General features: G+C 43.8%; 1 protein-coding gene across 1 annotated transcript in view; it reads right to left on the bottom strand.

Annotated features, from left to right (window-relative positions):
* Positions 1–2,668: 2,668 nt before the first annotated feature.
* The window catches only part of LOC126277878 (engulfment and cell motility protein 1), a 58,023-nt gene continuing 43,001 nt past the window's right edge, over positions 2,669–17,690 (bottom strand). The window contains exons 6-7 of the mRNA XM_049977405.1: positions 3,718–3,848; positions 2,669–3,631 (exon numbers count right to left, since the gene is read on the bottom strand). Of these exons, the coding sequence (XP_049833362.1) occupies positions 3,468–3,631; positions 3,718–3,848 (295 nt within the window). The 3' untranslated portion in view covers positions 2,669–3,467. The remainder of the gene's footprint in view (positions 3,632–3,717; positions 3,849–17,690) is intronic.

The raw sequence follows: 17,690 nt of genomic DNA, 5'->3' as shown, positions 1-17,690 counted from the left end.
AAAGAAATGTGTAATGCCATGTCCATATCGGCTACGCTTGATAAGGTATTGAGTATAAACTAGCTCACAGTCTGAATGCTGGAATTTTTGTGCGTCATTTGAATTTAATGCCTAGACGGCTATAGCATTACTCCTGGCAGATCTTACAAAACTTTGCATATGCCCAACACAACTCATAAAATACTTTATACTGCAAGTCACCTGATAAGTCAAGCAATTTAGTTCACAGATCAGAGGACATAATTTGCATGCCACATGCAATATGATAATTACCTGTAAAACAAAACAAAACACAAATCTATGAGCCTTAGTTTGACAGGTAGCTTTAGCAACTGAAAAAGAATGTGGGAAATGCTGTTGTGATAATCTAGAACTGATTTACTCACCATCACCTGTCCACATTAGTGAGCCAACACTATTACACTTTGAGTGACTGTCCCAACAGAACACTGAGGGCTGCACAAAAGAACAGTGTGTTACTCCACATCATTTGTTCCCATTTCACCAGTTGAGACACCCACATTCATACCTTAGCTGGCTCATCACGTCATCTCATATTAAACCAAATGATTCCGTACACAAGGTTGCTGCTACAGGCACCCTCTTGGTATGGTAAATCAGTAGTTTACCCTGGTTGATAAGTGTTGACTTCACTACAGGCTCTTCTGTTGTGTTATTACAGCACATCTCTAATAAGATTTCATTGGGAATTGAACAAGTGGTTGATCATTCATGAAATATATGGGATATCTGGCCCTCGTTCCTGATCTTCCCAAACCTATCACTCTTACCAGTTCTGAATGGTAGGAATAGTTTTTTACTTTTAAATATGTCTATCTACAATATTAAAATAATTATGTCAGCTGTTCTATTTACTTGAAATTATTTGTGTGAAACATGTGCACACAGTAGTGAAATAAGGTAAATTGCTATTCACCACATAGAACTGCCACTGTATGAGATGAGAGAGGCACATTTAAAAGCAATCGAGCTACTGGAAACATCCCACCTCAGACTTACATATCCCCCTCCCCCCTCCACAACACACACACACACACACACACACACACACACACACACACACACACACACACACACGGCTAATATTGTCTTCAGGTTCTGAGACACAAATGTAATGATCTCAGCTGGAAGAGGTAGGAAGGATAAAGAAGGGGTGTGGTTTGGTGAGGGAGAAAGACAGCATAGTAGGGATGCTGTAGTGCTTCCTATGGGGGCAGGATGCGAGGCTGTTAGATACAGCATCAGGAAGCTGTAATTGAAAGCATCAGGAGGCGGTATTTGAGGAGAAAGAGAGGAGAGGAGAGGAGAGAACAGAAAAGGGGAAAGGACTGCACATGTGCACTGGTTTGTTTGGGAGGGGAGGGGGGGGGGGGAGGAGGTTGCAGGCCTGTGTGAAACTGAAGAGTAAGCAGCAAAGGGGATAATGGCAGGAGGGGAAAGGGACTAGCAAAAGTTGAGCCCAGGGGAATTCAGGAACAAACAACATCTTTTAGGGAGAGTCCCCACTCATGCAATTTATAAAAGCTTATGGTGATGGGAACAATCCAGATGATGCAGACTGTGAAGCAAAGTCAAGCATGCTGTTGTGCAGTATGCTCAGCAATTGGTTGGTCTCTGGCAGACCACATATGGGGGAAAGGGGGCTGGGGTAGGTAGGTATCTGGAGAGACAAAGTGAGGGACTTCTGTTTCTATACAAAATGGGGAGTGTAAATTCAGTCTGTAAAGACCTGCGAGATTCTCAGCATATTTGGAAAGAGACTGATAACCATTGCAGATAAGATACACACGTGTGGCTCGGCTGTATGGGAAGGACTTCTTGGCGTGGCTTGAGTGGCAACTGTAAAAATGGAGGTATTGTTTATGCGTGGTGGTTTCGACGTGGGTGACTGTACTGATGGAGGCATCTGTAATGTGGATGCTGACAACAAGCAAGGCACGTTGTTGCACTGAGGATGAGCAGGTTAAGAGCATGGAGGATATGGTGCTGCAGTTGAGGAGGAATGTGGATAGGGTGTCCTCCCTATGCCAACATTACACTAAGGCACAAGAACAATTGTACTGGCTTGCTCTGGTGAGCACTTACAGCTGATACTGAACAATGACTAAAAATCAACCTGATCACAACACTGCCACTTTCACCCATGCAATACATTAAAGTTGCTTTACTGCAAGAAAATGTTTGCTTACTGTTACACTGGTTTGGATCTACAGGACTCTAAAACCTTTCTACCCATCCATGTCTTGGCAAATCAACTGAGTGACGTAAATATTGATAACAATAATAATGTCTACTGGATGCAGTTCAATGTAGTGACATTTAACAACATACACAGCTCCAAATTGAAACTTTTCCCTTTACTTATAATGTTGCTATTTTTGGCCAATGGCATTTCTACAGTAAGAATGTTATGCCAATTTCAACTTTCAACACAGGAATTCATGCAAAAATTCGAGCACACTAACAAGCATGTAGCACTAATTTGATGAAAACTGAGGTCCACACCCAACAACTGGACACAGGATGGATATCTTTCACTTCCAATAAGTGGTCTGCTCTGCATTTGTGGTTTAGTTTATACAGCATATGAAATTCATTTTCAACATAAAAAGACTGTGTGGATCAGCAGTCAACAATGAGAAAAACATTTTTGTTTCAAACAATTTTATATTTCAGCAGTCAATACGTACAGTATAATACTGGAATACATGAGATATGAATGTTTTGGTAAAAAGTCTTTGTACAAATGTTCAATACAAACATATCCAAAAATCACAATTATTCTTGAACACGAATGGTACTGCACAAAACAGATCATGTACAATGAGATGGCAGTGCCAGTGGCTGCAATAAGGCTCATAAGGAGATTGAGCACCATATTATTTGCTGTATCGCTAGCAAAATACAGCACAGCACATTTATCTAGGTAAAACAACAGCTTTTATTTTGATGGAAATATAAACAAATGAGATTGCATCCTCTTATAAAAAGATGTTGTATTTGATGTTTTCTTCTGAAATAATTAACTTTTTGGTCTTCCACTCTCCGCTCACAGAAATTGTTGCAGTGAAATGACATTTTCTACATGTTGCAATTCATATATCAGTCTTTAAAAAATAAATCTCTGTGGAACTGTTCATAAAATTTGTAACTGACAAACAATAACTAGTCCATAACACAAAGGTAATCCATCCACAATATAAGTTATAGCTTTACGTGACTGAAGAGCACTTGACTGGAATGACAATATTCTTAATTTATTAATAACTTTCATGGTGATCCATACTCAATAAAAATGAGAATAAATACATGCTTAAAAACAATAATAAATAAAAATTTTAAAAATGAGTGTGCTGTAAAATCATGACATAAGATTAATCTTTGGTATATGTAAGAATATCACTAAAGAACGTTACATAAAATCTATATATTCTAAAAAGTTACTATCATTTCAAATCATAACAAAAATCATAGTTTGGTGGGTCAGCAGGTATTGGAGGAGGATCCTGTGGAATGTCAATCCCTTCTGCATCCAAGAGTCGCAGTTTTATGTCCATTGATAGGAGTGTTTCCAAATCACTTACTGTTTCCTTACTTGTCATTTTACTTCCTAAAAAAGAAAGTGCATGTGCATCAACATTTCCGTCACACCAGTATGAAAATACTATCATAACAGTAAAAACTGTAAAAACTCACCTAAAAGTGCATTGATTCCATCAGTCCAGTAATCAAATACTTGCTCATCAGGTGCAACAAAATCTAGTGACGAGAGTTCCACTGAGTCTAAAGTAAGTGAAAATGCCAACTGATGTGTCGTCTTCCGACTCCTGCATTAAGACAGTAGTATTAAAATCTAGATTCCATTGTACATTTGAGAGAAAGAGAGAGAGAGAGAGAGAGAGAGAGAGAGAGAGAGAGAGAGAGAGAGAGAATGGAAAATCGAGGATGGAATGTAAAACCACCAGAGAAGGAAAGTTGCTACTCACCATATAGCGGAGATGCTGAGTCGCGACAGGCATAACAAAAAGGTACACAGCTTTAATTGTGTGAATCTTTTTGGTCTGCCTATTGCAACTCAGCATCTCCACTATATGGTGAGTAGCAACTTTCCTTCTCTGTTATATGTTTATATGGAAACTCATATTATTCCACATCATTCAGATATTTTGAATACCTGATTATTATCATGCTTGTAACCATATAAGAAACAAGGAATGAGTGTGAAACATTAGTGTTAGCTGCATTCCTTCTGTCATCAACTCTAACAGCACCAGTTTTCCTTCAGCTGTTCCTTTTCTTGCTATAATCACATTTTCTTACACAAATTATGAAGCTCATGCAATACCTTTGTGTTCTTTTGAAAGAGCCTGAAAATTCAAAACGGAAAATAACAAACCATTTCACTGAAATAATTGTTTCAGACAGCATTTCAAAGGAACACTCACCGTATCAGAATGAAGTTATGAGATAATACTTAATGACTGCTTACACATTAAACAGGAACAATGGAGCTATGACTGCAATGAGTACTACTATCTAATTCAAAACAGAGTGGTCTCAATGATTTGAGTGTGAATAATGAAATAGTACTATACTTTTACAAAGACACTGTGGAAATCATCATAAATAAAAATGTCCTGGTAGAGGTTTTTTTTTTTTTTGTGACGCACAACTACAATGGTCATTAGCGCCCAGACTAAGTTAGGAATGCACCGTGAGGCACAAGGTTAAAACAGCAACTAAAAGGGACAATACTATAAAAGACAGACAGGCAGAGGATATTTTTTTTAAAAAAAAGCATAATCAAATGTCCTTAGACAGGTTTGTCAAGTTGATAAAACGAAGAACGCGAGCAGCTGCTCCTGGGTCATCCAGAGTACATGGCAGGCCAAGATCAAGACACAGTGTATTAAAATCCGGACAGGACGTTAAAATGTGGCGGACCGTCAGCAATTGCCCACATGGGCAGAACGGCGCCTGCGCAACCATCAGCAGATGGCAATGGCTGAACCAGCAGTGTCCAATTCGTAACTGGGCCAAAACGCCGAGAAGGGTGTGAGGAGGACGTCCAAGCCGCAGAAGAGGTTTCAAGGCCCGAAGCTTGTTGTCCGTAAGTGCAGCCCAATCGGCATGCCACAGCGATAAAATGCGCCGACAAATGACCCTGCTACAATCTGATGAAGGGACACAACAAGAAGCTGTCCAAGGATGGAGGACCGCAGCCTTGGCCGCGGCATCTGCAGCTTCGTTCCCAGGGATACCGACATGGCCAGAAACCCACATAAAGCTAACCGGAGAACTGTCGTCCACCAGCTGATGAAGAGAGCGTTGGATCCGGTGCACGAAAGGGTGAACCAGATATGGATCACTGAGACTCTGGATGGTGCTCAGGGAATCGGAGCAGATGACATAAGCAGAATGTCGGTGGCGGCAGATGTAAAGATCAGCTGGTAGAGGGCAAAGAGCTTGGCTGTGAAGACTGAACAATGGCCATGGAGCCGCTATTTGAAACTTTGTGCCCTGACAATAAAAGAACACTCGACACCGTCATTGGTCTTAGAGCCATCTGTATAAATGAAGGTCATATTAATGAACTTCGAACGAAATTCGACAAAACGGGAGTGGTATACCGAACTGGGGGTAACCTCCTTTGGGAGCGAGCTGAGGTCAAGGTGAACGCGAACCTGAGCCTGGAGCCAAGGTGACGTGTGGCTCTTGTGCACTCTAAAGGTTGCAGGGAGTGAAAAATCAAGGTGTTGAAGGAGGCGACAAAAGCAAACTCCAGGGGGTAGCAGGGCAGAGATATACAACCTGTATTGACGGTCAAGAGAGTCGTCAAAAAAGTAACGATAAGACGGGTGGTTGGGCATTGACAGTAACCGACAGGCATACCGACAAAGCAGTATATCGCGCCGGTAGGTGAGTGGCAATTCACCGGCTTCAGCATGAAGACTCTCGACGAGACTAGTATAAAACGCTCCGATCGCAAGACGTAAACCCCAATGTTGTATGGAGTTGAGGCGGCGTAAGATGGACGGCCGTGCAGAGGAGTATACGAAGTTACCATAATCCAGCTTGGAACGGACGATCGACTGATATAGGAGAAGTAGGACAGTTCGATCCGCTCCCCACGACATACCACTGAGAACACGGAGGACATTTAGAGAACGGGTACCACGGGCAGCCAAATATAACACGTGTGGAGACCAGCTAAGTTTCCTGTCAAATGTAAGACCTAAAAATTTTGTGGTCTCCACGAATGGGAGAGCAATGGGACCGAGTCGTAAGGACGGTGGGAGAACAAACTCTTTGTAGCGCCAGAAGGTAATACAGACCGTCTTCTCGGCAGAAAAACGGAAGCCACTAGCGACACTCCAGGAGTAAAGACGGTCAAGACAATACTGAAGACAGCGCTCCAGGAAACATGTACGTTGCACGCTGCAATAGATGGTAAAATTGTCCACGAAAAGGGAGCCTGATACATCAGCTGGGAGGCAATCCATTATTGGATTGCTCGCTATGGTGAAGAGAGCGACACTCAAAACTGAGCCTTGTGGCACCCCATTCTCCTGGTGAAAGGTGTCTGACACGACAGAACCCACACGTACCCTGAACTGTCGATCCATTAAAAAAGGAACAAATAAAAAGAGGGAGGCGACCGCGAAGGCCTTATGTATGCATGGTGCGGAGAATGCCCGCCCTCCAACAGGTGTCATAAGCCTTCTCCAAATCAAAGAACACAGCCGTGGTCGGGTACTTCCGCAAGAAGTTATTCATAATGAAGATCGACAGGGTAACCAGATGGTCAACAGCAGAGCGGCGCCTACGAAAACCACATTGTAAATTGGTAAGTATGCGTCTAGATTCGAGCAGCCAAACCAAACGAGAGTTAACCATTCGCTCCATCACCTTACAGACACAGCTGGTAAGCGAGATGGGTCGATAACTGGAAGGCAAGTGCTTGTTCTTCCCCGGCTTAGGAATCGGTACAACAATAGACTTGCGCCAGCATGCGGGAACATGTCCCTCAATCCAGATGCGATTATAAGCACAAAGAAGAAAATCTTTACCTGCAGGAGAAAGGTTCTTCAGCATCTGAATATGAATAGAATCAGGCCCTGGACCGGAGGACCGTAACTGGACAACTGCATTTTCGAGTTCCCGCATGGTGAATGGGGCATTATAACTTTCACGATTCGAGGAGCGGAAGTTAGGTGGCCTAGCGTCCTCTGCCTGTTTTCGGGGGAGGAAAGCAGGGTGGTAATGAGCGGAGTTCGAAACCTCTGCGAAAAAGCTGCTGAAGGCATTGGAGACATCCTCAGGGGCCACAAGGACGTCATTCGCGACCATCAAGCCAGAAACTGGTGAGTGGACCTTAGTGCCAGATAGCTGGCGCAGGCTACCTCAGACAACAGGAGGAGGAGTAAAACTGTTGAAGGTGCTTGTGAAAGCAGCCCAGCTGGCTTTCTTTAATAATACGATGGCACTGCGCACGTAATCATTTATAATTGATACAATTCGCCACTGTAGGGTGGCGTTTAAAGGTGCATAAAGCACGTCGAACGAGCACATAAAGCGTCTCTACATGCTGCGGTCCACCAGGGGACCGGTACGCGATGTGGAGAAGAAGTAGTGTGAGGGATGGAACATTCAGCAGCAGTGAGAATGACTTCCGTGAGGTGTGCGACCTGACTATCGCAGCTTGTGAACGTTTGATCCTGAAAGGTCGCCCTGGAAGAGAAAAGCTACAGTCTGGTTTGGAGATGTTCCAACTAGTTGAGCACGGAGTGGGAGTATGATGCAGGAGATGGATAACACACGGAAAGTGGTCGCTCGAATATGTATCAGAAAGTGCATACCACTCAAACCGGAGTGCAAGTTGGGTAGTACATACAGAGAGGTCTAAATGGGAATAGAAGAGAGATGTGTCCAAAAGAAAAGTATCGGCGCCAGTATTGAGGCAGACAAGATTGAGCTGGTTGAAAAGGTCTGCAACAGGGAGCCCCTTGGGCAAGACGCTGGAGAGCCCCAAAGGCGATGGTGGGCATTGAAGTCTCCAGTTAACAAAAATGGTGCAGGTAGCTGAGCAATAATTTTCATCACATCTGCCCTGGTAATGGCAGACAACGATGGAGTGTAAATGGTACAAATGGAAAACGTAAAAGTGGGTAGAGTAATTTGGACGGCAACTGCCTGCAGGCCGGTGTGCAATGTGATGGGATCGTAGTAAATATCATCCCGGACCAGCAACATAACCCCTCCATGAGCCGGAATACCTGCCACAGGGGGTAGGTCAAAACGCACAGAGGTGTAGTGTGCCAAGGCAATTTGATCGCATGGGCTTAGCTTCGTTTCCTGGAAGGCTACGACGAGCGGACGGTGCAAGCGGAGCAGCAACTTTAAGTCCTCTCGGTTGGAGCGAATGCTGCAAATATTCCAGTGAATAAGTGCCATCGTGAGAAGAAAAAGAAAAAGAAGATGCAAGACGGGGTCACCTCAAAGGCCGCTGAGGGCCTGGCTTCGAGCAAGCACTGCCGCCGCTATCAGCAGGCGGGGAGACATCGTCCATTGGTTCAATAGGTTCTTCAGCCATCTTGTTAAGATGGCCGGGAGGGAGAGCTTCCTCCGCCAGTGAACGGCCAGATGCTCGGCTACCAGCGGTGCGGCCAGGCGAAACGGACGACGGCCTGGGGCGGCAACCGCTGGGTGGCGCAGGAGAAGAAATGCGCCGTGGCGGAGAAGGAGAACTGTGCTTCCTATGAGCCTTCTTGGAAGGTCGTTTAGTGGAAGTACTGGTCAATGGCTGGGAGTTTGAGGTACGTAGGAAGTCTGCATGGGACGGTTCCTTCTTGAAGGCCCCTGCATCTGACTTCTTGGTCTTCACTTGGCAGAAGCTGATGAAGGTGCTTGTGTCTGAGGGGTGACGGGAGGAAGAGGAGACGTCGACCGGGCGATCTTAGCACTGGCCGAACGGATGACCGTAGTGCTGAAGGTCAGATCACATGTCTGCGTCGCCACCTCTCTGGTAGTCTGAGGAGAGATGAGGACAGTACTGTATTTCCCCGCTGGGAGCAGCGTGGGCTTCCTACTAGCAAGGCTTGCGAGCAGCTGAGGTGGACACTTTCTCTTTGACCCAAATTTCCTGTATACAGTGTTGTTCTTTGTAGATGGGACAGTCATGAGAGGACGCTGCATGGTCACCCTGACAGTTCACACAAGGAGACAGAGGTGGACAGTCACCCTCAAGGGCATCCCTGCCACAAGTGACACATTTAGCCACATTAGAACAAGACTGGCAAGTGTGATTAAAACGCTGACACTGGTAGCAGCGCATAGGTGTCGGGACATAGGGGCGAACAGAAATAACCTCGTAGCCCATTTTGATGCGCGACGGCAGCTGAACACTATCAAAAGTCAAGAAAAGTGTCCGGGTCGGTACAAGGTCATTGTTGACCTTGGTCATGACCCTATGGACAGCCGTCATGCCCTGCTCAGTGAGGAAAGACTGAATCTCTTAGTCAGTCAATCCGTTGAGTGATCTAGTATATACCACACCACGAGATGAATTCAAAGTGTGGTGAGCCTCCACCCGGACTGGGAACATGTACAGGACTGTGGTCCGAAGCAGTTTTTGTGCCTGAAAGGTGCTCTCAGTTTCTAGTAACAAGGTACCGTTACGCAACCTGCTACAAGACTTGACAGATCCGGCTATGGCATCTACGCCCTTCTGGATAACGAAAGGGTTGACAAGAGGAAAAATCCTTTCCGTCCTCAGATCGAAAAACTACAAGGAACTGTGGGGCAGGCGGTAGTACTTTTGTCACTGGTGGCTGGTCAAGTTTCCGTTTTTGGGCAGAAGTCGAGAGAGAAGAAGAAGAAGAAGAAGAAGAAGAAGAAGAAAAATCCATTGCAGAGGAACCCCCATGATTGCCAGCGTGTCCAATGGCACCCTCCTTCCTTGTGGGGACCCTCTCAGAGGGCACTCCCGCCTTAAGTGAATGTTTACACCTCAGGTCACACCTCCCGAGAAACAGACAGAGGGACCAATCAGCATGGTCGGAAGGTGTCAGCTCAGGCAATCACCCCTCCCTGGGCCTGGCCTTTACCAGGGGGTATGTGCGTGCCTTACTTGTCTACCCAGGGCGGGGAATTACGTGTTACCCCGTCACCGGCTGCGCGTGCGAACGTGTGCGTCAGCATTCAGGCGCGCACAGGGAGGAAGGAAGAAGAGGAAAAAGAAGGGACAGAGGGAGAGAAAGGACAGTTTGTCTCAAACACCGAGGCGGAAACCGGAGAAGGCAAGGAGAAGAAGGCAAGGGAAAAAGTAAGTAAGACAGTGAGATGGAGAAGAACAAAGAAAAGAACCAACCAAAGGAAGGAAGACACCAGAAGAAGTGAAAAAACAAAACGACCGCAAATATAGGTCGAGGAACCGTCCGTCTCTGGACGGAGGTGCTAACTACCCCCTTGAGGGAGAGGGATTCCTTTTAGCCGCCTCTTACGACAGGCAGGAATACCTTGGGCCTATTCTAACCCCCGGGCCCGCAGGAAAGGGGGGATCCTGGTAGTGCAGGCTCATTTAGAACACCATAGTATTATTTTTGTAACTAGTTACATGTGACACTTAATAGATACATATAGGTGTAAAAATGCATCTCAAAATGATTTCATTAGACTGCAATATTATGATAATAGAATGCAGAATACCTGGTATAAATATAAACAAACGTACGAGAAACGTGGCTTCCAATAAAACATAAAATCATTTGATTTCTCTCAAAATATGTTCCCTGAATCCATGGTAAACCCCTGTACAGCCATCTTTTCCTTTTAATTCAAAATCCAGCAAATATCTGTCGTATATGTGTCACCCACATACCATCCTTATTATCTGAATTGTGCAACAGCAGAGCAAAACACTGCAAACACCGTGAACCTATATGGTACAAAAACTATCAACTTTGAAAAAAGCCACACGACAGGATAAATGAGATCGACTCTAATGTTAAGGACAAAAGCATACTGCTTTTTAAAGAATTGTTGTTGTTGTTGTTGTTGTTGTGGTCTTTAGTCCTGAGACTGGTTTGATGTTTTCGAGAATATACTTTGTTAATTATTCCAAAATGTATGTTGGAATTCTCATTTTTGGATCTCAGCAATTTATAGATCGTGCTGGTTGATGAAGAATGGATGGATAGTTAAAAATTGCACACATGGTCATGTTAATTTTGAAAATATTTTTAATCTCTGTGCATACAATTATCATTCACTTTTCATTGACAGTCCATATTAGCACACGAATGGACTCCAGATGGGCTATGAAGGTGCAAGTAATGGTTTTATGACTCTTATAGGACCAGCTGACAGTTTCTGAAAGAGGTTGCAAAATGTCACCACGTAAACTACGAGATTTCAGCAGTAAATGTCAACTGTAAATCCAGTTAACATCAAGTACTATTTCTCCTGAATTTTCAAGGAAGAACATTAAAGTGACAAACACCTTTAATTGACTGAATCATACAAGTCTCACAAGTGCGCAATCATCAAAGAGAACACCTCTCTTGTAGTCACTAAAATTTCCAATTTAAAAAGATTAATTATACAGACTGTTCACAATATTTCACTCAGTAGTTAACTGATCTGAGGGCAATATGAATATATCACTCTGTGACATCCTCATGCCTAGTAAACAGTCAATCTATGAATCTTCTCAATCTCCTCTCTCTAGCTTACCTGGTAAACATTCCAAACAGATCTATAATACTTGAAAATCAGTAAATCAAGTGTTTTGTTAGCACCTTCATAGATGAATTAAATTTCATTAGGATTCTTCTAGTAAGTCACAGAGTGGCATCTCCTTTTCCATAAACTATTTTATGTGGTTATTCCATCTTAAACTTTCCTGACATACACCTCTAGAAACAGTTTTACCAGATTCTAGTGACTGTCCACCAGCTGTGTAATGAGTATCGATATTTTCTGCCTACGTATGCGTAATACACAACATCTCTTTATGCTGAGAGTCAACTGTCAAGTCCCTCACCAAGGGTTATCCTCCTTTAGATCTTCCAGCAATACACTATCATTTTCTGGCACTTGTGACATCCCTATATACAACAGACTCATCCACATCCCATCTGACAGTTTCTCCCTAGTAAGAACATGATGTGTCCTATTTACTAGAAAGCATCCAATACAATCAATAAAAGTGATTCAACATTTGTTAAGTACATATTTTATTTCCCAGGTGACAGTGCAGATTTTTAGAGACAATGAAAGAAACATCAGCCAACCACAAACTACTGACCTCTGTATTGTGAATAAAATGAGAAGATGAGTTTCATTAGATCAATTAAGTATACAATTCTTCTAGATATTTACACTGTCTCTACTGACTATACTTGAAAGTGGGAAAGCTTCTCTGCTCCAGTTATTTATTTAAACTTCTGCTAGAAGAGGAGCAAATCTTTCCCATAATCTATATAAAATGGTGCAGGTATACCATGATCTCCAGGCATTTTTCCTCTTCTGAGCAATTTAAATTGATTCTCTTTTCCACTGTTACTTATGCTAATATTTGTTGTTACTGGATTGATGTGTTCGATGAAATGAGGAACAATAGTCCAACATATATCACAAAAATAATTTTAGAAGACTTGAGCCAGTGCCTCAAGTTCTTATTTTGGTGCCATTGTAATCAGCAAGCAACTGTACAGTAGACTCAGGATTCATTTACTCACTAGGGTTATTTTTCTGATCAGTAGCTACAATTTTACGTTTGAATTCCCTTAATGCTTCTCATATTACTCTCCTTAAGTTCATTTTACCTTTGCTCAGATTTTGCTGGGGTGATAAAATTCTCTTTGCTTTTGTTGAAACTTTCTAGGATCGATATTTAACCATAGTATGTCTTTCTCATTCCTCACAATGTTGCTTGGCAACTAGAGTAAACTGCATCATACAGGTCAATTTTATCTGTTGGTACTTCTCTCCTGCCCCAGAAATGAAAGTCTGTCAACAGCTGGCAATTTGTTTCTTGTCCCATTTCCTTCTCATACTTTCCTTAACATTCTAAAAACAATGATGATGTAACTTAGCAAACGAAAGCGTTGGTATGTTGATAGACACACAAATAAATGCAAACACACACACAAAATTCAAGCTTTCGCAACCCATGGTTGCTTCATCAGGAAAGAGGGAAGGAGAGGGAAAGACGAAAGGATGTGGGTTTTAAGGGAGAGGGTAAGGAGTCATTCCAGTCCCGGGAGCAGAAAGACTTACCTTAGAGGGAAAAAAAGGACAGGTACACACACACACACACACACACACACACACACACACACACACACACATCCATCTGCACATATACAGACACAAGCAGACATTTGTAAAGGCAAAGAGTTTGGGCAGAGATGTCAGTCGAGGCAGAAATACAGAGGCAAAGATGTTGTTGAATGACAGGTGAGGTATGAGTGGCGGCAGCTTGAAATTAGCGGAGGTTGAGGCCTGGTGGGTAACGGGAAGAGAGGATATACTGAAGGACAAGTTCCCATCTCCGGAGTTCTGATAGGTTGGTGTTAGTGGGAAGTATCCAGATAACCCAGACGGTGTAACACTGTGCCAAGATGTGCTGGCCGTGCACCAAGGCATGTTTAGCCACAGGGTGATCCTCATTACCAACAAACACTGTCTGCCTGTGTCCATTCATGCGAATGGACAGTTTGTTGCTGGTCATTCCCACATAGAAAGCTTCACAATGTAGGCAGGTCAGTTGGCAAATCACATGGGTGCTTTCACACGTGGCTCTGCCTTTGATCGTGTGCACCTTCCGGGTTACAGGACTGGAGTAGGTGGTGGTGGGAGGGTGCATGGGACAGGTTTTACACCAGGGGCGGATACAAGGGTAAGAGCCAGAGGGTAGGGAAGGTGGTTTGGGGATTTCATAGGGATTAACCAAGAGGTTACGAAGATTAGGTGGACGGCAGAAAGACACTCTTGGTGGAGTGGGGAGGATTTAATGAAGGATGGATGTCATTTCAGGGCAGGACTTGAAGTCGTATCCCTGCTGGAGAGCCACATTCAGAGTCTGATCCAGTCCCGGAAAGTATCCTGTCACAAGTGGGGCACTTTCGTGGTTCTTCTGTGGCAGGTTCTGGGTTTGAGGTGATGAGGAAGTGGCTCTGGTTATTTGCTTCTGTACCAGGTCGGGAGGGTAGTTGGAGGATGCAAAAGCTGTTTTCCGGTTGTTGGTGTAATGGTTCAGGGATTCCGGACTGGAGCAGATTCATTTGCCACGAAGACCTAGGCTGTAGCGAAGGGACCGTTTGATATGGAATGGGTGGCAGCTGTCATAATGGAGGTACTGGTGCTTGTTGGTGGGTTTGATGTGGACAGATGTGTGAAGCTGACCACTGGACAGATGGAGGTCAACGTCAAGGAAAGTGGCAAGGAATTTGGAGTGGGACCAGGTGAATCTGGTGTTCTTCTTTACTGTGAGTCCAGATCATCAAGATGTCATCAATAAATCTGTACCAAACTTTGGGTTGGCAGGCCTGGGTAACCAAGAAGACTTCCTCTAAGCAACCCATAAATAGGTTGGCGATCCCGGTACCCATGGCTGTTCCCTTTAACTGTTGGTATGTCTGGCCTTCGAAAGTGAAGAAGTTGTGAGTCAGGATGAAGCTCGCTAAGGTAATGAGGAAAGAGGTTTTAGGTAGGGTGGCAGGTGATCAGCGTGAAAGGAAGTGCTCCATCGCAGCGAGGCCCTGCAGAATATTTGTGTATAAAGAAGTGGCATCAATGGTTACAAGGATGGTTTCCAGGGATAACAGATTGAGTAAGGATTCCAGGCATTCGAGAATGTGGTTGGTGTCTTTGATGAAGGATGGGAGACTGCATGTAATGGGTTGAATGTGTTGATCTAAGTAGGCAGAGATACATTCTGTGGGGGCTTGGTAATCAGCTACAATGGAGCAGCCAGGATGATTGGGTTTGTGAATTTTAGGAAGTAGGTAGAGGGTAGGGGTGCGGGGTGTCTTTGGGGTCAGGAGGTTGATGGAGTAAGGTGAAAGGTTTTGTAAGGGGCCTAAGGTTCTGAGGATTCCTGGACATCAGGAATGGGATTACTTTGGCAAACTTTGTATGTAGTGTTGTCTGAAAGCTGACGCAGTCCCTCAGCCACATACTCCCGAAGATCAAGTACCACGGTCGTGGAACCCTTGTCCGCCGGAAGAATGACGATGGATCGGTCAGCCTTCAGATCACGGGTAGCCTGGGCTTCAGCAGTGGTGATGTTGGGAGTAGGATTAAGGTTTTTCAAGGAGGATTGAGTGGCAAGGCTGGAAGTGAGAAATTCCTGGAAAGTTACACCGTCTGGGTTATCTGGATACTTCCCACTAACACCAACCTATCAGAACTCAGGAGATGGGAACTTGCCCTTCAGTATATCCTCTCTTCCCATTACTCACCAGGCCTCAACCTCCGCTAATTTCAAGTTGCCGCCACTCATACCTCACCTGTCATTCAACAACATCTTTGCTCTGTACTTCTGCCTCGACTGACATCTCTGCCCAAACTCTTTGCCTTTACAAATGTCTGCTTGTGTCTGTATATGTGCAGATGTGTGTGTGTGTGTGTGTGTGTGTGTGTGTGTGTGTGTGTGTGTGTGTGTGTGTGTGTGTGTGTGTGTGTGTGTGCGCGCGCGAGTGTATACCTGTCCTTTTTTCCCGTAAGGTAAGTCGTTCCGCTCTCGGGATTGGAATGACTCCTTACCCTCTCCCGTAAAACCCACATCCTTTCGTCTTTCCCTCTCCTTCCCTCTTTCCTGATGAAGCAACCGTGGGTTAGGAAAGCCTGAATTTTGTGTGTGTGTTTGCGTTTATTTGTGTGTCTATCAACATACCAATGCTTTCTATTGGTAAGTTGCATCATCTTTGTTTTTAGATATATTTTTCCCACGTGGAATGTTTCCCTCTATTACATTTCCTTAACATTCTTTTAACACATGTAGACATTGACATTGTATCAGCTTTGTAGTCACCAATACACCTTCTTTGCATTAGTGAATTGAAGTTTAAGTATGTTGGTAACAAAAAGATGACAGTCCAGTCCCTACAGATAATGTTCCAGTAAGACATTTAGCAGACATATAAATGGGAAGTTGAAATGTCCCTCTGTATCTCAGTATCATCACAAAATTTATGCACAATATTTTCCAACTTTTCCCAGAAGAAATTTATTCTTACAGCTGCTGAGGCAGGTGGTCTACCATGTAATCAATATTTGATGCTTATCTCACTGAAATTATTTCTCAGTCTGTAATAACCTCACTGGATATGACTGAGTGCTTTACAGTAACAAATGCCATACCAGAACTAGTATCTGAGGTACCCTTATCACATATATAGTCCAGTTACAATTCAAGATTTTCTGCCAGTTACTCCTATTTTAGTAGTCCTGTGTGGACATTATCATTAATAACAGATACTAATGCCAGGAGATTACTTTGGGCACTTCTGCAGTTAACTGACATTTTCTCTTTCGGAGCTGTACAGATGAATGTTCTCCTACATTTAAAAATTTGCATATGCATACTTCATGTACTCTCTCATCCAAGTAAACACTTCCTGTCTGTTGTGCAAGCTAAATCTACACACTCTGATCAATCTGGACACTTATTAGTGGGCATCATTATGGTCTGTGTCCACTCTTCATCTTTATGGGAGCTTGAACTCTGCTGACAACACTTTCAATGACTCCATATGTTTGTCGAGGAACGGCAGCCCATTCTTCCTCAGAATCCAAAACCAGAAAAGGTAGTGATGTTCGACAGCAAGGGTCGAAGTTGGACAGCCAGGGTCTAGAGTGATGTCGATCCCATCAGTGATTCACTGGGTTCAGATCGGAACTCTGGACAGGCCAGTGCATTTCAGAAACATTATTGTCCATACTCCTCTGTGCCACAGACTCTGCTTTATGACAGGGTGCATTGTCCTGCTGATACAAATAATGGTCATCTCCAAACTGTTTCTCTATTGTACAATGCTGTAAAATATATTTCTACCCTTCTGCATTTAGCATTTTCTTATGCACAATAAGGGGACACACTCTAACCATGAAAAACACCCTCATACCATAGCAAAACATTCTCTGTATTTCAACTGTTGGCAATACATATGATGGTAGGTAAATTTTGTCAAGCATTTGCCACACCGAAACCCTTTCATTGGACTGCCACAGGGAACAGCTGGACTCATCATTCCGGATCACTCATTTGCAGTCATTTACACTGCCTCACGTGTCACTTAGCACTGACTACAGAAATTTGTGGCTCATGAACAGCTGTTCAGCTACTGTACCCCATCCTATTTAACTCCCTATGCACAGTCATTCTGCTAGCTTGATTGCTGGTAGCACTTTGGAACTGGTGAGTGATTCCTTCTGTGGATTTCATGAGACTTTTTACAACCACCCTCCACTATGCTCAGTGGTCCCTGTCTGTCAGTAACAGAGGTCTCCCCAGTCTTGGTTTAGCTGTGGTTGCTCCTTTGTATTTCCACTTCACAATCACATCACCAACAACCGACTCGGGCATGTTTAGAAGGGTTGAAATGTTCCTGATGGATTTGTTATTCAAGTGACACCCAATGACTAGTCTATGTTGGAAGTCA

The sequence above is a fragment of the Schistocerca gregaria genome, chromosome 6, assembly GCF_023897955.1.
Source record: "Schistocerca gregaria isolate iqSchGreg1 chromosome 6, iqSchGreg1.2, whole genome shotgun sequence".
Lineage (NCBI taxonomy): Eukaryota > Metazoa > Arthropoda > Insecta > Orthoptera > Acrididae > Schistocerca > Schistocerca gregaria.
Note: the sequence above shows the minus strand (reverse complement) of the source record. Positions and strands in the feature narration are given on the sequence as shown.